This window comes from Hemiscyllium ocellatum, chromosome 15 (genome assembly GCF_020745735.1).
Source record: "Hemiscyllium ocellatum isolate sHemOce1 chromosome 15, sHemOce1.pat.X.cur, whole genome shotgun sequence".
NCBI classification, from domain to species: Eukaryota; Metazoa; Chordata; class Chondrichthyes; order Orectolobiformes; family Hemiscylliidae; genus Hemiscyllium; species Hemiscyllium ocellatum.
Genome location: NC_083415.1, coordinates 16,286,863 through 16,309,362, shown reverse-complemented (window position 1 = coordinate 16,309,362; position 22,500 = coordinate 16,286,863). Strand labels below are relative to the sequence as shown.

The 22,500-nt window shown below is 43.7% G+C and overlaps 1 protein-coding gene across 2 annotated transcripts in view; it reads left to right on the top strand.

Annotated features, from left to right (window-relative positions):
* The first annotated feature begins 18,252 nt into the window (after positions 1-18,252).
* The window catches only part of cdk5rap1 (CDK5 regulatory subunit associated protein 1), a 29,961-nt gene continuing 25,713 nt past the window's right edge, over positions 18,253-22,500 (top strand). Inside the window, exons 1-2 of one of the 2 annotated variants that reach the window (XM_060835976.1) lie at positions 18,253-18,533; positions 22,346-22,449. In XM_060835976.1, coding sequence (XP_060691959.1) covers positions 18,269-18,533; positions 22,346-22,449 — 369 coding nt within the window. In that variant the 5' untranslated portion in view covers positions 18,253-18,268. The remainder of the gene's footprint in view (positions 18,534-22,345; positions 22,450-22,500) is intronic. The other variant, XM_060835977.1, reaches the window with a different exon arrangement.

The following is a 22,500-nucleotide window of genomic DNA, read 5'->3' as shown; positions in this document are numbered from 1 at the left end:
GCACAAAGCCATGTTGACTATCTCTAATCAGTCCTTGCCTTTTCAAATACATGTACTACATGTACATCCTGTCCCTCACCTTGCCCACCACCAACGTCAGGCTCACCGGTCTATAGTTCCCTGGCTTGTCTTTACCACCTTTCTTAAAGAGTGACACCATGTTAGCCAACCTCCAGTCTTCCGCCACCTCACCTGTGACTATCAGTGATACAAATATCTCAGCAAGAGGCCCATCAATCATTTCCCTAGCTTTCCACAGAGTTCTCAGGCACATCTGATCAGGTCCTGGGGATTTATCCACTTTTAACCTTTTCAAGACATCCAGCACTTCCTCCTCTGAAACCTGGACATTTTGCAAGATGTCACCACCTATTTCCCTACAACCTATATCTTCCATATCCTTTTCCACAGTAAATACAGACGGAAAATACTCATTTAATATCTCCCCCATTTTCTGCGGCTCCACACAAAGGCCGCTTTGCTGATCTTTGAGGGGCCCTATTCTCTCCCTTGTTACCCTTTTGTCATTAATATATTTGTAAAGACCCTTTGGATTCTCCTTAATTCTACTTGCCAAACCCCTATCTCATGTCCTCTTTTGCCCTCCTGATTTCCCTCTTAAGTATACTCCTACTTCCTTTATACTCTTCCAAGGATTCACTCGATCTATCCTGTCTATACCTTACATATGCTTCCTTCTTTTTCTTAACAAGACCCTCAATTTCTCTAGTGATCCAGAATTCCCTATACCTACCAGCCCTTCCTTTCACCTTAACAGGAATATACTGCCTCTGTACTCTCGTTATCTCATTTCTGAAGGCTTCCCATTTTCCAGCCATACCTTAACCTGTGAATATCTGTCCCCAATCAGCTTTCAAAACTTTTTGCCTAATACCATCAAAATTGGCCTTCCTTCAATTTAGAACTTCAACTTTTAGATCTGGTCTATCATTTTCCATCACTATTTTAAATCTAATAGAATTATGGTCGCTGGCCCCAAAGTGCTCTCCCACTGTCACGTCAGTCACCTTCCTTGCCTTATTTCCCAAGAGTAGATCAAGCTTTGCACGTTCTCTAGTAGGTACCTCCACATACTGAATCAGAAAATTTTCTTGTCCACACTTAACAAATTCCTCTCCATCTAAACCCTTAACACTATGGCAATCCCAGTCTATGGTTTGGAAAGTTAAAATCCGCTACCATAATCACCCTATTATTCTTACAGATAGCTGAGATCTCCTTACAAATGTGTTTCTCAATTTCCCCCTGACTATTAGGAGGTCTATAATACAATAAGGTGATCATCCCTTTCTTATTTCTCAGTTCCACTCAAATAACTTCCCTGGATGTATTTCCAGGAATATCATCCCTCAGCACAGCTGTAATGCTATCCCTTATCAAAAACACCACTCCCCCTCCTCTCTTGCCTCCCTTTCTATCCTTCCTGTAGCATTTGTATCCTGAAACATTAAGCTGCCAGTCCTGCCCATCCCTGAGCCATGTTTCTGTAATTGCTATGATATCCCAGCCCCATGTTCCTAACCATGCCCTGAGTTCATCTGCCTTCCCTTGCATTGAAATAAATGCAGTTTAATTTATCAGTCCCACCTTGTTCTCTGCTTTGTCCCTGCCTGCCCTAACTGCTTGACTCACTTTTGTTCTCAACTGTATCGGTCTCAGATTGATCTCTTTCCTCACTACCTCCCTGGGTCCCATCCCCCACCTTACTAGTTTAAATCCTCCCGAGCAGCTTCAGCAAATTTCCCTGCCAGTATATTAGTCCCCTTCCAATTTAGGTGCAAACCATCCTTCATATCTAACCCGAAAGAGATTCCAATGATCCAAAAATGTGAATCCTTCTCCCATACACAAGCTTCTCAGCCATGCACTCATCTGCTCTATCTTCCTATTCCTGCCCTCACTAACCCGTGGCACCAGGAGCAATCCAGATATTACTACTCTCGAGTGTTTTTTTTTGCGAGATAATTTTGAACTGACACTTCAATTCTCAGTGAGGAAGAGAAATTGATATAGAATAAAGCTACAAATGGCACTCCATACTGACAAAGGAGATGCAGCAGTCTTAACATTAGGTGGCGGTAAGCCGGTCTGAAACGAAGTTTCAATTCAACCAATTTTCTGAGAACAATATCATTGGTTTGGTATATCCAGATCCACTTTTATACTCTTGTTTTACAATTTTTTAATTAAACGATCTAAAGTTTACTGTAATTCCTCCACTTAATGAACAAATGTTAAAGTCTGAGGTGATTTTCCTCAATGTCAGATTTACAGTTTTTTGTTAAGAAATGAGCAGATAAGCTTCACAAATCACCATCACTTTCCACCCGGACACTAGGATCCTGTTGAGTACTGACATATGTAACTTGTAGCCCAGTATTGAGAATTGTAACAGCCTGCCCCTGCATGGCCAGGAGCAACCAAATTAGCGACCTCATCCAGCCGAGGGTCAGATTGCTCAGCACTGACGGTAACTTTGGGAGAGCAGGGTGACGGGATGGTGGGAGCCTCCAGAAAGAGCCCTTGGGATGCTGTCTACAATGTCTTTAATTTTAGGGGACTGATGCCCCCCAGCTACCTTCCCAAAGGCATCCAGGCATTGGATCACATGAATCTTACTCCACAATCTCCTCCCACACCCTCGATATTTCCTCTGTCCCCACTTTACTCACACAACGGGGCACTTCTATATTTTCCGTGAGATGGCAGAACGACACTTGGCCACCCTTCTCAGTGAGACAAGACTTACTTGTCCTGGGGACAACCTTTCTCTGGCATTTTAGAGTTCAGCCCAGCTTTCTGTAAGCAAACAAACAAAAAACAAAGAACAAACAACAACACAAAACCCACACAGGCAGGACTAAACACTAGCACCCTGATCAATTGTTTTCATGCGATCGCAATTAAAAGGGGTAAGTTGTAGTTTTGGAATCAATTCACCATTCAAATGAAAGCTTTCGCCACACATAACATCACAATCAGCCAAAACTTCAAACTGGATATCCTTTAATTTGTATATAACAATTTACCAAAATGACCAATCTCTCAGAGGGGCCTACAACCCTTATAACCATTTTCCTAATCAATAGACAATAAGTGCAGGAGTAGGCCATTCTGCCCTTCGAGCCAGCACCACCATTCATTATGATCATGGCTGATCATCCTCAATCAGTATCCTGTTCCTGCCTTAAGCCCATAACCCTTGATTCCACTATCCTTAAGAGCTCTATCCAACTCTTTCTTGAAAGTATCCAGAGGCTTGGCCTCCACTGCCCTCTGGGGCAGAGCATTCCACACACCCACCACTCTCTGGGTGAAGAAGTTTCTCCTCAATTCTGTCCTAAATGGTCGACCCCTTATTTTTAAATTGTCTCCTCTGGTTTGGGATTCACCCATCAGCAGAAACATGTTTCCTGCCTTCAGAGTGTCCAATCCTTTAATAATCTTATACGTCTCAATCCGATCCCCTCTTAGCCTTCTAAACTCAAGGGTATACAAGATTCTGGATTAGTGGTGCTTGAAGAGCACAACAGTTCAGGCAGCATCCGAGGAGCAGTAAAATCGACGTTTCGGGCAAAAGCCCTTCATCAGGAATAAAGGCAGAGAGCCTGAAGGGTGGAGAGATAAGCTAGAGGAGGGTGGGGGCAGGGAGAAAGTAGCATAGAGTGCAATAGGTGAGTGGGGGAGGGGATGAAAGTGATAGGCCAGGGAGGAGGGTGGAATGGATATGTGGCAAAGGAGCTAGGCAGGTAGAACAAGTCATGGGGACAGTGCTGAGCTGGAAGTTTGGAACTGGAGTGAGGTGGGGGAAGGGGAAATGAGGAAGCTGTTGAAGTCCACATTGATGCCCTGGGGTTGGAGTGTTCCGAGGCGGAAGGTGAGGCATTCTTCCTCCAGGCGTCTGGTGGTGAGGGAGCGGCAGTGAAGGAGGCCAGGACCTCCATGTTCTAAGTAGAGTGGGAAGGGGAGTTGAAATGCTGGGTCACAGGGCTGTGTGGTTGATTGGTGCAGGTGTCCCGGAGATGTTCCCTAAAGCGCTCTGCTAGGAGGCATCCAGTCTCCTCTATGTTGAGGAGACTGCATCTGGAGCAATGGATACAATAAATGATATTGGTGGATGTGCAGGTAAAACTTTGATGGATGTGGAAGGCTCCTTTAGGCCTTGGATGGGGTGAGGGAGGAGGTGTGGGCACAGTTTTTACAGTTCCTGCGGTGGCAGGGGAAGGTGCCAGGATGGGAGGGTGGGTTGTAGGGGCGCGTGGACCTGACAAAAATGCCATCCCGTATTCCTAATTCCTCCACCTCCACCGTAGCTGCTCCCAGGAGGACCAGTTCCACCACAGAACACACCAGATGGCCTTCTTATTTCAAGACCGCAATTTCCCTTCCCACGAGGTTAAAGATGCCCTCCAACGCATCTTGTCCACATCCCGCACCTCCGCCCTCAGACCCCACCCCTCCAACCGTAACAAGGACAGAACGCCCCTGGTGCTCACCTTCCGCCCTACCAACCTTCGCATAAACCAAATCATCCGCCGACATTTCCGCCACCTCCAAAAAGACCCCACCACCAGGGATATATTTCCCTCCCCACCCCTTTCCACCTTTTGCAAAGACCGTTCCCTCCGTGACTACCTGGTCAGGTCCACGCCCCCCTACAACCCACCCTCCCATCCTGGCACCTTCCTCTGCCACCGCAGGCATTGCAAAACCTGTGCCCACATCTCCTCCCTCACCTCTATCCAAGGCCCTAAAGGAGCCTTCCACATCCATCAAAGTTTTACCTGCACATCCACCAAAATCATTTATTGTATCCGTTGCACCAATGCGGTCTCCTCTACATTGGGGAGACTGGACGCCTCCTAGCAGAGTGCTTTAGGGAACATCTCCGGGACACCCGCACCAATCAACCACACTGCCCTGTGACCCTCCCACTCTGCTGAGAACATGGAGATCCTGGGCCTTCTTCACCGGCCGCTCCCTCACCACAAGACGCCTGGAGGAAGAAAACCTCATCTTCCGCCTCGGAACACTTCAACCCCAGCACATCAATGTGGACTTCAACAGTTTCCTTATTTCCCCTTCCCCTAAGTCACCCTAGTGCCAAACTTCCAGCTCAGCACTGTCGCCATGACTTGTCCTACCTGCCTATCTTCTTTTCCACCTATCCACTCCACCCTCCTCCCTGACCTATCACCTTCATCCCCTCCCCCACTCACCTATTGTACTCTATGCTACTTTCTCCCCACACCCACCCTCCTCTAGCTTATCTCTCCAGCCTTCAGGCTCTCTGCCTTTATTCCTGATGAAGGGCTTTTGCCCGAAACGTCGATTTTACTGCTCCTTGGATGCTGCCTGAACTGCTGTGCTCTTCCAGCACCACTAATCCAGAATCTGGTTTCCAGCATCTGCAGTCATTGTTTTTACCTCAAGGGTATACAAGCCCAGTCACTCCAATCTTTCAACGTAAGATAGCCCTGCCATTCCAGGAATTGACCTCGTGAACCTATGCTGCACTCCCTCAATAGCCAGAATGTCTTTCCTCAAATTTGGAGACCAAAACTGCAGAACCTCTTTGCTTCTTTCCTTAATTCCTCTTGTCATGAAGGCCAGCATGCTATTAGCTTTCTTTACTGCCTGCTGTACCTGCATGCTTGCTTTCATTGACTGATGTAGAAGAACACCTAGATCTCGTTGTACTGCCCCTTTACCTAACTTGACTCCATTTAAGTAGTAATCTGCCTTCCTGTTCTTGCCACCAAAGTGGATAACCACACATTTATCCACATTAAACTGCATCTGCCATGCATCTGTCCACTCACCTAGCCTGTCCAGGTCACCCTGTAACCTCCTAACATCCTTCTCACATTTCATCTTGGCACCCAGCTTTGTATCATCAGCAAATTTGCTAATATTACTTTTAATACCATCAGCTATATCATTAATGTGTATTGTAAAAAGCTGCGGTCCCAGCACTGATCCCTGTGGTACCCCACTGGTCACCGCCTGCCCTTCCGAAAGGGAGCCATTTGTCACTACTCTTTGTTTCCTGTCAGCCAACCAATTTTCAATCCAAGTCAGTATTTTGCCACCAATACCATTCACCCTAATGTTGTTCACTAACCTCCTATGTGGGACTTTATCAAAGGCTTTCTGAAAGTCCAGGTACACTACATCCACTGGATCTCCCTTATTCATCTTCAGAGTTACATCCTCAAAAAATTCCAGAAGATTAGTCAAGCATGATTTCCCCTTCATAAATCCATGCTGACTCTGACCTATCCTGTTACAGCTATCCAGATGTGTTGTAATTTCATCCTTTAGAATTGACTCCAGCATCTTTCCCACCACTGAGGTCAGACTAACTGGTCTATAATTCCCTGCTTTCTCTCTCCCTCCTTTCTTAAAAAGTGGTACAACATTAGCCACCCTCCAATCCGCAGGAACTGATCCTGAATCTATAGAACATTGGAAAATGATCACCAATGCATCCACGATTTCTAGAGCCACTTCCTCCAGTACCCTGGGATGGAGACTATCAGGTTCCGGGGACTTCCAACACCATTTCCTGGCAAATATAAATTCCCTTCAGTTCAGGGCCTTCAGCCACTGTTACTTCTGGGAGATTGCTTGTGTCTTCCCCAGTGAACACAGATCTGAAGCACCAATTCAATTCTTCTGCCATTTCTTTGTTCCCCATAATATATTCACCTGTTTCTGTCTTCAAGGGCCCAATTTTAGTATTAACCTTTATTTTTCCTTTCACATACATAAAAAAAGCTTTTGCTATCCTCCTTTATATTTTTGGCCAGTTTACCCTTGTACCTCATTTTTTCTCTGCGTATTTCCTTCTTAGTTATCCTCCGTTGTTCTTTAAAAAGCTTCCCAATCCCCCGTTTTCCCACGCAGCGTTGCTATGTTATACTTTTCCTCTTTTGACTTTATACGTTTCTTAACCACCCTCGTCACCCACGGCCACCCCTGCCTCCTCTTAGGATCTTTCTTCCTTTTTGAAATGAACTGATCCTGCATCTTCTGCATTATACCCAGAAATACCTGCCATTGTTGCTCCACTGCCATCCCTGCTAGGGTATTGCACCATTGAACTTTGGCCAGCTCCTCCCTCATAGCTCCATTGTTTTTCAATCAGATATTTCCTTACAGATTATCCCCTTTCCCAACAACGTAGAGGGACTGTTCCACTTTATCTTATGACTCAAGTTCCGCTATAAACAATTTCCAATAGCCATATCAACACTGCGAGGTGAAAAGGTTACTGAGCCTACCATCTTTCCTTATTATATATTAATTTCCACCAGCTATATCCGAAAGAGGCAACTCCCTAAACTGAATCCCTCAGGTAGTGATGAACACTTCCCTGACCAGAGTCCCCAGTACCAACCTTTTTCCTACAGGAACAATATAGAGTAGCCAATGTCACCCCGAGGCAATTCAAAGCAATCAGACAAAACTTTCCTACCTTACAAGCTGGGTCCAGGTGGTTCATTTGACCTCTTCAAGGTACCAGTTCCACTGGGCGAGGGACAGATCGTCTGGCTGATAACAAGGAGCAGTCTGGGATAGAATACCTTGGGGTGCCCTTACCACTCTCTGTTCTGTTCAATTCAGACTTTTGTGTCACTTACTCAGCCGAGTGAGAGCTTGAGGTCCGAGTCACGGCACCAAATATTAATGTTATTTTGTTCGAATAAGCCAGCCGACACAAGTTTCAGTACAACAGTAGATGCTTTATTATAGGACAGCTGGCGAGAGATTCTTAATGTCCCCAAAAGTAGCCGTGCGTTTACTTGTGGTGACACTTCTCCACGAATCTCTGCTCCACGTAAAGGCAGTATTTTTATAGTATTAATACAAAAGATCTATAAGTCACATGGTTGATTGTTGTTATATTGTTTAAGATGGGCAATTATAATTTTACAAGGCCCTGTGAATGTTGATGTCCTGTGATAACAAGTTCATGGATTACAGGGAACGATTATTGAATTCTTCATGATCATGTGTTAATGGGAAGATATTCAAACAGAAGGATTTTGCCTGTTCTCAACGCGGGATTCATATGCCAATGCCAATATGGAGGGGAAGCAAGATATTGGGAGCAGGAGGCAGTTTAACAGGGTTGTGGCCAAGGCTATCAATCTTGTCTGAGGAGGATAAATACCTTTGCATGAGGCTGCAGAGGAATCTACATGTGTGGCTCCAATGGATTCCTTCTCTAAGATTCAGTCAGCCTCCTCCTCCCTACTAAGATGTTCTGTCTATTCTGTAAGAGGACAGGCATGCAATTGATACTGCAGTGCGTCTCTTTGGTAGTGGAATGTATAACCCTTGAGTCCCCAGTCTGCCTTGAAAGAGAAGTATAACATGGAACTGATCCCTTTGTGGCTTTCTAATTTCCTCACTATAATGATAATATGTGCCACCTATGCTAACTCTGGGGCCCTCACAGCATTACTTTTACATCGGAGGGCCCATAGCACATTGGAGGGCACAGTGGCACAGTGGTTAGCATTGCTGTCTCACAGCGCCTGAGACCGGGGTTCAATTCCTAACTCAGGCGACTGACTGTGTGGAGTTTGCACGTTCTCCCCGTGTCTGCGTGGGTTTCCTCCGGGTGCTCTGGTTTCCTCCCACAGTCCAAAGATGTGCAGGTCAGGTGAATTGCCCATGCTAAATTGCCCGTAGTGTTAGGTAAGGGGTAAATGTAGGGGGATGGGTGGGTTGCGCTTCGGCAGGTCGGTGTGGACTTGTTGGGCCGAAGGGCCTGTTTCCACACTGTAAGTAATCTAAAGCTGAGATGTAGGTAGCTTGCCCTGCAGGAAACTCTTTTGGCCAATAAGATTTGGAGAAATAACCCCAGTGATATTAGTGACAAGAGGACCCAGTCATTCTGAGAGACGCATGCCCAGATTCAGGTTCATTCATCTTGGCTGCAATTTCTACAGAGTTGGAGATGATAGACAAATTGGAGGTGGAGCACCCTGGCACGGCTGGACTGCCCTGTGTAGGAGCTGCTGGGGGAGTGGGAGAGGCCTGTGCCGTTCCTTCTCTGTCAGGGTAACTGCTAGCATCATCCTGTCTCCTTGTGAAGAAGGGCCTTCTGGAGTAAGATCTGGATCCCTCGGCTCCCTCTTGCATTGTGCTGATGTTAGGCCTCAGCGGCTAAAGCAATGGAATGCATAGCCGTGTGCACTTCCAGCAGTTACTGAGTGTTCTGATGGACCTACCACAGCAGATGGCAACCAGATGTGTACATGGAGACAGTCAGATGTGTACATACTGGAGCCAGTACAATATTATGATAACATAGTATGTGTTAGACCAACTCAACAGATCTGGCAGTACCTGATGAGAAAAATACAAAGTTAATATTTCAAGTCCAGCGTGACTCTTACACAGCACTGACAAATTGGTGGATTCCTTCAAGTTTCAAGGCCATTTACTGGGTCCTATACTGTGATTATCTTTCTAATAATAAAAATGTACATAATGGTGTAATCTCTGATTCTGTCTATAATTGACCTACACATCTTCTGCCTGGACCTGAGCACTGCCTGGTCTCTGACAGTTCTCAGTGTCAGAGTCCTGGTGTGTTTCTTTCTCAACCAGCTGCAGAAGTATGCTAGTGATGTGCTCATAAGACTGTGCTCCCGAGTCTGATCCAGCTCGAGAACCCATTGAAGAGACAGCCTCTGAACTGCTGGAGGGTGCAGGAGGAAGCTTTCCTAGTGCATCTTTTGAGGGATCGATGGCTTCTTCCTCAGAGGTGGAGGAGGAGCTGATGGCCGGACGGTCTGGCCTCTTCACAGTAGTACATGTGTGGCTGCTATTAGTGTCCGTAGCAGAGAAGAGAAGCCATTACTTCCACAACAGGGGTAGAAGCTTGAGCTGATTAGTAAAAGTTACCAGTGGTGGTAATAGGAAAGGAACCCAGCAAGGTACCATTAAACCTTCTGAGTTCCCTCGACAGGGAGATTTCAGTGTCCCCACATGAGCAGTTTCTATCTTCTCAAGCCAGCTCCAGGATCTTCTTATAAGGAGTCAAATATCAGCTGCATGTCTCTCTGCGTTGGTCCTATGTATCTACGATTAAATCAAAGGAGGGACTGAGTGACATGAAAGTATCATTCAGTCCCTATAATTCCGAAAGAGGCCATTTGGCCCATCAAGTCTGTACCGACCCTCCAAAGAGCATCGCACCCAGACCCATTCCCCCACCCTATCCCAGTAGCTCTGCATTTCCCACCTATCATGCACCTCCCTGGACATTACAAACAATTCAACATGGTCAATCCACCAACCCTGCACACTCAACACTGACAGTCACCTGAAGGTGGAATTGAACCTACGGCCCTGGTGCTATAAGGCAGCAGTGCTAACCGCTGAGCCATCATGCAGCCTCAGAATGGTTAATGATGATGCAGGAGCAGCAAAGGTGCTGAGCTGTCCTTAGTGAGTGAGTAAGACAGGAAGGAGTAGTAGTTTAGAATGTTGAAGTAGGTGAGAGTCAAGCAGAGGAGGTGCTGCATGTATTGGTACAAGTTATAGACACTTAGCTTTGTTGGTGGCAGAATCAGTGTGAGTACAAAGTAGCAAAGAAAAGATGATGGGACTTCCCCTTGCAGATTGCAACCTTCCTCTGGTACTGTTGGCATTTTTTGATGCAGAAAACAGCATTGACCTGAGGTGCCATCTGGTTCCAGGATGGCTGGTTCTGGTACCATGATCTCCTTTGCCAAACCAAGTAAAGAGGATAAACCTCTTCTTTACCACCAGCACTACCTCCAGTCTGTTTTGCCAAGCCAGGTGTGTCAGCTTCCTTTTGCGGGAAATGTTCTTTCCAAAAATGGACAAGAAGCAGAGATTGAAGACCAATTCCTGGCTGACAGGATTAAAGTGGTGCACAGTTGAGATTTAAATATGGTATCACAGGGGAAACATTGCACAGTCCCAGTAGCAGCGAGCTACCTGGTTTCATTTTTTTTTTAAAAAGAGTCAGTACCTCTGTCTCTGTCCAAATCAAGCTACTTCCTCCACAGTACACTGTCTGTGGCCAGCCAGCTCGGAGTCAGTCCTCAAGCCAGAGGAAGTGGAGAAGGCTGGGATAATTACAACATTTAAAAGGCATTTGGATGGGCATATGAATAGGAAGGGTTTGGAGGGATATGGGCCAGGTGCCAACAGGTGGGACTCAATTGGGTTGCGATACCTGGTCAGCATGGACGGTTGGACCGAAGGGTCTGTTTCCATGCTGTACATCTCTATGACTCTATGAGTCTATAGCTGAGGAGGTTCCAATCTTCTAGTTATGTATTTGTTTATCATATCCCCCTACACTAACTGCTATATAGCAGTAGTACTTATTTTCCCCAGCACCCATGTTGTGTCTGGGTAGGTGCAAGACACCAGGTGTGTAAATAATTTTATTAATATTCCAGCACCAGGAAAAACACCCAAGTGGGTAAGGAACCAGTGACAAGCAGAGCCCGGGAGGGGCGGCTACTGAACTTCATTAGACAGGCACCATAGAGTTCGTATGTAATATTAATGAGGTGTTTAAGTTGCTGTAAATGCTCTAGATGACACTGAACTCCTTCAATGCTCTCTTAGACTGCTCTCCTCTGACCTCTAAATCTGCCTCTTTGGCCCAAGAAATGTATCTGCTCTTTAATATTTGCTGGTTTGGTTTCTTTGCTAACTGCTGATCTGCGTATAATTGTTGTTGGGTTCTGGAAACACTCTGCCCTGTTTTTTTCTATTTTGATAACTTATTAATTTTCATTGATAACTGATGCTTTAGCTTCTGCCTCCTTTACTTTGGTCTGTCTCATTGTTTGGGTTATATTCACCTCTATCTGCTGTTACTTTTATTATCCTCAATAGGTCTCTCCCACTAGCTACAGCCTGACAATTGGAACTACCTGTACATTCTTACTTTCTGTTCATTAATCAATTTTCAGACAGTGCTTAATATAGTATCCTGAATCCTCAGAGTCCTAACTTTATGTAATAATGTCTTTTGCAGAAACTTATCATTTTTTTTTGTAAATCCAAATACACTACATGCATTCAAACCCAATTTACCATTTTATTACTTGCAATGAACTCGAACAGATTTCCAAATATAATTTTCATTTCATAAATCCACGATGACTCTACATAATTATTTTATAATTTTCTAAGTTCTGTGTTACTATACGCATAATAATAATTAATTTGCCTTCTTCTACATGTGTAATCCCTTGCAATTGCAAATAAATATTTCCTACTTACCTTTGTCCAGAGCCACAACAGCTGTTCTATTGTAGCTGTGTACAGCTGTTCTGAGGAAGGGTCATTCAACCTGAAATGTTAACTCTGATTTCTCTCCACAGCTGCTGCCAGACCTGCTGAAATTTTCCAGCAATTTCTGGTTAAGTTTCTGATTTCCAGCATCTACACTTCTTTGGATCTTTATATTCTTTGTCCACCTTGATTTATAGACTCATAGAATCCCTCGTGCAGATAAAGGTCATTCAGTCCATTGAGTCTATGCTGACCTTCTAAATGGCATCCCACCGAAACCCACCCTATCCCCATAACCACTCAGTTAGCACAGCTAACCGATTAGCGTGCACATCCCTGCACACTATTTGTTTCCTCTTTTTATATAATTGCTTTTACAGAACAAGCAAGACCAAGAAAGTTATCAATGATTCTTATATGTACTTTTTCATAAAAATAGCTACATTTCAGAGTGGTAATGTAGTAGAATGTGACGGGTAGCAATATGTGTCACCCGAAGAAAGCTAAAACCTCATGCATTTATCTCCACTAATATTGGGAAATTGTGTTATTGTTTGCAATAACTGCCAGACATTTCAATTGAGAATAAAATAGATTGTAATAAAAGTAAACATAACGTCTATTGTTCCCGGTAATTGCTCAGGTTTTCCTTTGTTTATATTCTTTAGAATTTCCTACTGGTTGCCACTGATTTCACCTACACTTGAATGTCAAAGAATTGCACACCAAGGATGCAGTGATCAAAAACTGAAACATCCGGGAAGAAATTTATTATACAAATCTTTCTCTCATTGGTGTTTGCCTGAAGCAATTTTTCCATGCACTATGTAATGCTTTACATGTAGACAATTTACTGCTTTGTAGTATTTTACTGTAATTACCAAGGAAAAGTTTAACTATAAAATATGTCCATGCAAAAAATAGTTCCATTTTCTGAAATTACATAAAGGATACAAATAGTTGGGTAATATTTGGTTACTTCAATTGATTCAGTAAATTGAATGTAATATCTTGTTGACCTGTGTGCATGTTTCTTTTACTGCTGGACACTGCAGCTCCCGAAAATAGATTCGTAGAGTCATACAGATGTACAGCATGGAAACAGATCCTTCAATCCAACCCGTCCATGTCGACCAGATATCCCAACCCAAACTAGTCCCACCTGCCAGCACCCTTCCCATATCCCTCCAAACACTTCCTATTCATATACCCATCCAAATGCCTCTTAAATGTTGCAATTGTACCAGCCTCCACCACATCCTCTGGCAGCTCATTCCATACACGTACCACCCTCTGCACGATAAAGTTGCCTCTTAGGTCTCTTTTATATCTTTCCCCTCTCACCCTAAAACTATGCCCTCTAGTTCTGGACTCCATGACCCCAGGGAAAAGACTTGGTCTATTTACTCTATTCATGCCCTCTGATGCTCCAGGGAAAACAGCCCCAGCCTGTTCAGCCTCTCCCTGTAGCTCAGATCCTCCAACCCTGGCAACATCCTTATACATCTTTTCTGAACTATTTCAAGTTTCATAACATTTTTCTGATAGGAAGAAGACCAGAATTGCACGCAATATTCCAACAGTGGCCTAACCACTGTCATGTACAGCTGCAACATGACCTCCCAATTCCTGTATTCAATACTCTGACCAATAAAGGAAAGCATACCAAACGCCTTCTTCACTATCCAATCTACCTGCGATTCCACTTTCAAGGAGCTATGAACCTGCAATCCAAAGTCTTTTTGTTCAGCAACACTCCCTAGGACCTTACCATTAAGTGTATAAGTCCTGCTAAGATTTGCTTTCCCAAAATGCAGCACCTCACATTTATCTGAATTAAACTCCATCTGCCACTTCTCAGCCCATTGGCCCATCTGGTCCAGATCCTGTTGTGTAATGTTGAGATTCAGTTGTCGTCTTAGTACATCTGTTCATATGTGTTGTTATTCTCCCCATCAACGCATTATCCCATATGCTTTGTGGCAATTTAATTACATTGAGGAAATATAAATAAAGGTAATTGGAGAGATTTGGGTAGGGACAGCTCGGCATTCCTCAATCCCCCATGCGAGCAAACTGGGTAACCTAGAGTCATAGAGGTATAAAGTTGTACAGCATGGCAACAGACCCTTCAGTCCAACTTGTCCATGCTGACAGCTATCCTAAATTAATCTAGTCCCATTTGGCAGCATTTAGCCCATGTCACCTAAACTCTTCCTAATCATGTACGCATCGAGATGCCTTTTCAATGATGAATTGTACCAGCCTCCACTACGTCCTCCAGGAGCTCACTCCATACACACACCACCCTCTGCATGAAAATGTTGCCCTTTAGATCCCTTTTGAATCTTTTCCCTCTCACCTTAAACCTATGCTGTGAATGCCCTTGCTTAGAGGGCCTCTGCCTGTACTGTTCGTTAACAAAACTTTTAGGCACACATGACTACAATAAATCAAATCAATTCAAACCTCTCAGCCTCTGAAAATCTTTGGAAAATAGCCCCAGCCTATTCAGCCTCTCCCTATAGCTTAAAACCTGGCAACACCTTTGTAAATCTTTTCTGGACCCTTTCAAAATTCACTCCATTTTTCCTATAGCAGGGAGACCAGAATTGAATACAGTATTCCAAAAGTGGCCTGTCCAGCTGCAACATGATCTCCCAACTCCTATACTCAGTGCTCTGACCAATCAAGGCAAGTGTGCCAAATGTCTTCTTCACGATCCTGTCTACCCGCAACACCACTTTTAAGGAATTATGAACCCACACCCCAAGGTTTCTTACTGACAGACTCTGAACACACCAGTCCCACAACCATAACTCTTCATAGATGGGATAAATGTGGATTGTGGTTCAGGTTTCTTGCAGTGATTCAAGTAGGAGAACTTTTCCGTCAGTATCTTTGGGGAGAAATGGCCTCTTGCTGAGGTACCTTCTTCACCCTCATCTGACAGCGCTTTGTCCTGATCTGTATTTCCTCTGTTCATTCTGCACATCACGACTTTTTTTCCCCCTAAGGTACTGCCATTCAGAGAGTGCAGCCATGAATGATTAGAAGCATCTATGTGCAGAAACTTTGAAGATTCCAATATTACCTTTACCAGTTGCCACAGTAAATTCCCTGTAGATGCCACAACTTGAAACAATTAACAAATAAACAGATAGCATGAGATGCATTTCAATGCCAAGACCTGTTCATCTTATTTCTGGTGGACATTTGCTGCTACTCTGCTATACAATGGTATCTATTTGTTTATTTATTGAATTACCCAGTATAAGTCACACACCATTGTGTATGCATTGTGTGTAAATGCCACTTTGAAGCTTTAATGGCAGATGAAGTGTTTAAACAGTGGATGCCAATAAGCCCAATTTCTCACCATCAAGTTATTTTGCACTTTGTTATCCTGTATGTTTCTTACATAAATGTATCCAAGCATCACTTTTTGGAATAATACCAGTTTGGTTTGAAAACTTTGTATTTTTATGCTTTTTTTAAACTAACCTACTCTATAGCTTTCAATAAATTTCCAAGCTTTGTATCACCTGAGGTAAACTTCAAGCCATTTCTACTTTGAGCTATCACGTGAAATTATTTCTCCAACCATTTTGAACCAACTTTATTTGATTTTATGAACTGTTTGAGAACAGAGACAAAAAAAAAACCTGCAGATGCTGGAATCAAAGGTAGACAAGCAGGAGGCTGGAATAACACAGCAAGCTAGATTGCATCAGGAGGTGGAGAAGTCAACGTTTTGTTTGTATCTCTTCAGGACTAGGGGTGGGAGCAAGGTGACATGGCACGGTGGCAGTGAGAAAGGGAATAACTGAATACACTTCTGAGGGAGGGTTAGATCTTCTTCAAAATGGGCATCCTTTGAAGAGACTTTGCAGTGGTACAAACTTAGTTTGAGACAAAAAAAGCTACAGGTGCAGGAATTGAGTTAAAGGCTTAACGTATGTGAGGGTTCAGATAACTTACAAAGATGGCGACAGGTTGCCCATTTTCTTTCAAGTTAAAACTCACACAACACCAGGTTATAGTCTAACAGGTTTATTTGGAAGTACTAACTTTTGGAGCCCTGCTCCTTCTTCAGGAAGCTAAAGGGGCAGGATCATAAGACACAGAATTTATAGCATAAAATCATAGTGTCATGCAACTGATACAAACCTGAATTGCTGTTAAATCTTTCATCTTTCAGAATGGGTTGCAGGTTTCGACTCATTAATATGTAAATCCCAGAATTTCTTTCAAGTCACATTCCTGAGATTATTCCAGCCTCAGATGCCTGTCTGTGTAGAGTTTGCACATTCTGCCCATCTCTGCATGAATTTCCTCCCATAGTTCAAAGATGTACAGGTTAGGTGAATTGACCATGCTAAAATTGCCCATAGTTTTAAGGGGTGTGTAGGTTAGGTGCATTAGTCATGGGAAATGTAGAGTAATAGGGTAGAGAAATGGGTCTAGGTGGGATACTCTTTGGATGGTCAGTGTGGACTTGTTGGGCTGAATGGCCTGTTTCCACACTGCGGGGATTCTATGATTTTATAATAACTTAAGTTTTTATAGAAAAAGGTGACATCTCAGCTCAGACAATGCATTAGAGGTGAGAGGCTAAAGTCTGCATGTATTCCAATCTTGACTCAGATTGGTTCTATTTCCAAAGTAGGAATTTATATAATGTCACATGGATTGACTGCCTGCATTGACTGCCTGCAGATTGTGTGCTTTTTGAACAAAATGGAATTATCTGCAAATACAATTCTGCAATACTCTTTAGTATCTGTCTCATTCTTGGACACACACAACTCCATCAAGGACAGGCACCTCAGTACCTCACTCTACTACAAACCACAGGTAACCTCCCAATGCTGCACTAGCTTTCAACGTAAACATATTAAAACAGCAAAGCCCAATGCATATACAGGATCTATTAAGATGAGTAGGAATGCGACGGACACCTGAAGGTGCTGCAGGATGCCCTCATAAGAACAGGATACAATGCTCAACTCATCGATCTCAGGTTCAGACATACCACAGCAAGAAACCATGATGACCTCCTCAGGAGACAGACACAGGATGCAACCGATAGGGTACCATTTGTTGTCCAGTATTTCCCTGGAACAGAGAAACTACACCATGTTCTTCGTTGCCTATAAAACATTATCGGTGAGAGTAAGGACCTCGCCAAGATCTGCCATACACATACTCTCAGACACACACACACATACACCCCCCACACTCACACACATGCACATCATCTCACAGGCATATACTCTGTCACACACATAAGTCCGTGGGGCGAATTTGCATTTGCATACTTGTATTTGCAGATACATTCCGTTTCGTTCAAAAAGCACACAATCAGTCAGCATTCAGTCCATGTGACATTGTATAAATTCCTATTTTGGAAATAGAACCAGTCTGACTCAAGGTTGGGATACAGACAGACTCTAAACTCACACCTTTAATGCATTGTCTGAACTGTCACCTGTTTTTTTTACAAAACCTTGTAATCTCGGGAATGTGACTTGAAAGATGTCCTGCAATTTACATATTAATGAATTGAAACCTGCAACCCATTCTAATGATTAAGGACTTAACAGCAATCTAGGTATGTTCAATAGATCGAATCTTTGATCTTTTCCTATAAATTCAGTGTCCTATGTTCCTGCCCCACTAGCTACCTGACGAAGGAGCAGTACTCCGAAATCTTGTACTTCCAAATAAACCTGTTGGACTATAACCTGGTGTTGTGTGATTTTAACCATTGTCTTTAACACAGGTATGCCTCACTGCTCCTGTACAAAGATGGTGGCGCACCGCCCTCAAATTGCTTCTGCGCATGCGGCACGGATGCTGCCGTTGAAATCTCGCCGGTTGCCGACCCTCGCGATGTTGCTTTTTCCTGGCCTGCGCACTGACGCTGCCGCCGCCGGTCATCATGAGGAGGTTCAGGGCGGTCCGGGGTCTCTTAGCGTCGACCGTCCCCCGGGCTCATGGGCAGCTGGGGGCCGCCACCGTGGTCAGGCACCGGCAGGACGGGCCGGTGCAGCCTCCCAGCGCTGCGAGACTGGCGGGTGTGCCGACTCTGAGGGAGTTTCTGCGGACGGTGCCCCAGGATGATGTGGGGAGCGGGCCGGGCGAGCAGCTGGAGGGTCCGCCGCCCTACCTGAGCGGGCCCGGGGTCTCCTGCAGCGGCCGGAGAGGTGGGTCCACCTGGCCATCTCGCTGCTGTGCTTCAATCCGATTTCTCCGTTAGCAAACGCCGGAGCCTCAAAAAAATCCAAGGCTGCAGGTTTCCTAAGGCTCTCCTTGTGCACGTTAATGTCTGACAACAAGGCACAGTATTTGAGCAGTTGGTGAAGCTCCTGTGATTTAAATTTAGGTATTTTGATAAATAGACATGTTGACACTTGGAGGGATGTGCTGCTGCAAACTGAACTGTATCTGAGGATACTGTTTAGGAGCAGGAATAGGCCATTCAGCCCCTTGGGCCATTTAGGAAGATTGTGACTGATGTAATTGTAACTTTAAACCTGCATTCTGCCCACCCTGACTAAAGTTTTATCACCTTGCTCAACAGACAGGAATCTATCTGTCACACCTTTAAAAGTATTCAAAGACTGGTACTGGAGACAGTCCAGAGAATGTGGCTTCTGGGTTTGAAGGGACTGTCTTTAGAAGAGAGGATGCATTGTTTAGCCTGTACTCATTGCAGTTTAGAAGAATTAGAGGTGACCTTAAACATGTAAGGTTCTTTGGGAACTTGATAGTGTAGATGTGGAAAGGTGCTTTCCCCTTTTGGGGTAGTCTTGGATCAAAGAGCATAATCTTAGAATATGGGATTGTGCATTCAAGATGGGTAAGAAATTTCTTTTGGAACAGAATAAATCTGAAATTATTCACAGCAATAGCTTTGAAGGATAGGTTGTTAAGTATTCTGAAGGTTGAGAGATTTTTAATCGAGTAGGTACAGGGAAAAGGCAGGAAAATGGAGCTGAGGATTTCCAGATCAGCTGTGATATTGAAAAACAGAGCAGATGTGAGCTAAATGATCAGCAACTGCACTGTTTAATAGGTATGTGGATTCTGATTACACAGTCATTTCAGGAAGAGAGTTCCAAGACTCATGACCTTTGACAAAAGAACATCTCCAATCCATTTTAAATGAGCGACTCCTGATTTTTAAACCGTATCACTTCATTCTACATTCTGTTAAGAGGAAACATTCTCTTCACATCTACTCTGTCAAGACCATTCAGTATGTTGTATACTTAATCAAGTTGCCTTTTTACTCTAAACTTTGGTAGATACTAGCCTGGCATGTTCAACTTTTTCTCAAGATTTCTGTCCATTCCAACTTGTATTATAGTCTACTGAACCACCTTTGAACTGCCTCTTAACCACCTTCAACTTTAAAGCGATCAGTACTGTGCAGAGTCAACTTATGTTATGACTGATTATTTAGTATCATTCTAACACAAATTGTGCACTTTATCTGGTAATGTTACTATGCAGACTTATCTAACCACCTCACTACAAACTGCCTCATGTCCATTTGTTAGCTGTCAGATAGACGGAGTGTTGCAGAATTTCATTGTGTGGATGTGGATTTGACTTGCAGGACTAGGAGGAAATAAGAGCATGGAACTATAGGTTTGCTCTTGTAGGGAGCTGAGAAAGATTGGTGGGCTGAGTGGCCTCCTTTGTTGCTACCATTATATGACGCTATGATTCTTGCCTTCTGATTTCTTGTGAAAACAGTTGGTTTTGAGGATTCACAAGGCTGGAGTTTTTGTATAGAAGCCTTGCATAATTCTGAATAGTTTTATTGCCTCATACAGTTGTATGTCTTTTAAATGGCAGTGTGCTTTCAGATTAATGCTTCCAATCACTTGTGTTTTGTGTGTATGGTTGGTGAGTCTAGTTTTTGCCTGCAGCTTGCACCTTTTTCATAAATGGAGTTAATCCTGCATACAAATAGTCAATACCTAATTTGGGTAGAAGTTGAAAAGTCCACCATCATTTCATTATGTTCACACAATTAATGTCTTATTTCTGACGTGAAAACATTGGTTATACTCTTGGCGAAAGAGTTTCAAGTGAGGGAGAAGGAAATCAACTGTTTCTGGTTATTTTGGCCAATTTGGTTTTCAAATTTCTAAGTGACGAAACTACCTAAAACCGTGCCATCAGTGATAGACAGTACACAGAGGAAACTCGATTATCCGAATACCGATTACCCAAATACCGATTATCTGAAGGAAATCTCGAGGTCCCTATAGAAACGTTATATCAAAGACATGTTTCCAGCAGTGATCACATCTTTTGTTTACAGTGATTAAAGAGGTACCATCTCTGAATGACTAACCTCCTGCCCTCTCTCTCTCCACACTTTCCCTGGAGTTCTATAGAAGGGTGTAACCTAAACCAGCCCCCCCAATACCCCTTCCCAGGAATAATCTCTCCAATACTGTCCTGTACAGGACAAACGTGGAACCTGTCAAAAAATTGCAGTAAAAAGTTCTGTGTGTGTGTCTGTGGCTATGTCTGTGTGGGCGCTATTTGGAGACTTACCCCACAAAGGTAACAGCCGCAGTCTTATTGGTGTACAATCCAGCTGCCCAAGAGAGGGGCCGCGGATGGATGGATGGTGATGAGGGAGCTGTGTTGGGGGCGGGCGATCGCATACTGGGGGTGAGAGGTGGGGTTAGGAGTGGGGGTGGAGTTGGACCGGGTCAGGTGGTGGGGACTGGTGCGCTTTGTGCTGGGGGAAGCGTTGGATGGTTGGGGGTGGGGAAGGACAAGAGGGGTGCAGTGTTGGGGACGGGGTCTTGCGCGCTGCTGTAGTCTCCTGAATAGGGAGCAGACTTCAAAAACTCCATGCCCCAGAGGAAAGGCATTTAATCGATTTTCCAAATAATTGATTCTCAACCAAAATATTGCCCGCCCATCACATTCAGATAATCGAGTTTCCACAGTATTGGGTAACATATTGTACATACAGTGTAACATAGCCTTGTTTACAATAAAAGTAAAATTGTGACATTTCAACACTGCATTTTCTTATGTATAACCCTGGAGGAAAAAAGCTGTTCCTGGCAAAAAATGAAATGTCATAAATTGATAATCATACAAATGATAGTAATGAAATTGACTACATTATAACACTGGCATTATAGAACATAGAACATAGAAGGATACAGCGCAGTACAGGCCCTTCGGCCCTCGATGTTGCGCCGACCGAGTCCTACCTAACCTATACTAGCCCAATAACTTCCAAATGCCTATCCAATGCCCGCTTAAATGAACATAAAGAAGGAGAGTTCACCACTGATACGGGCAGGGCATTCCATGAACTCACAACCCGCTGTGTGAAGAAACTACCCCTAACATCTGTCCTATACCTACCACCCCTTAATTTAAAGCTATGTCCCCTAGTAACACCTGACTCCATTAGCGGTAAAAGGTTCTTAGTATCTACCCTATCTAAACCCCTAATCATCTTATACACTTCTATCAGATCTCCCCTAAACCTTCTCTTCTCCAATGAGAACAGCCCCAAGTGCCTCAGCCTTTCCTCATACGATCTTCCTACCATTCCAGGCAACATCCTGGTAAACCTCCTCTGCACTCGTTCTAAAGCTTCCACATCCTTCCTATAGTATGGCGACCAAAACTGCACACAATACTCCAGATGAGGCCTCACCAGAGTCTTATACAACTGCAACATATTCATACTATGTATAAAATAGATGCTGAAGTTGTTGATGATTTATTGTATTCAGTTTTTCTGAAATAACTGGCATGCATCTGTTATTTTAAAAAAACCACGTTACTTGATAACATAGATTTGTATACGATTCTTTTTAGTAAAACTTTCAATCGATAGAAAACAAAATTGGATTGTAAGAATGTTCATTTGCCGAGTGTTGCTGCATTTAATTTACCAGTACCCACAACTTGTCTTGATTCTCATTTCTAGTATTTGATTTGTTTCAATGTTTGTCATTTTTAGTGTATTTTGAAACCTATGGGTGTCAAATGAACGTTAATGACACAGAAATTGCTTGGTCTATCCTCCAGAAAAATGGTTATGTGAAAAGTAGTAGCTGTGCAGAGGTAAATTATATCAGTATAATTATTGTTGATTTGTGTTTGATATGCTTACTA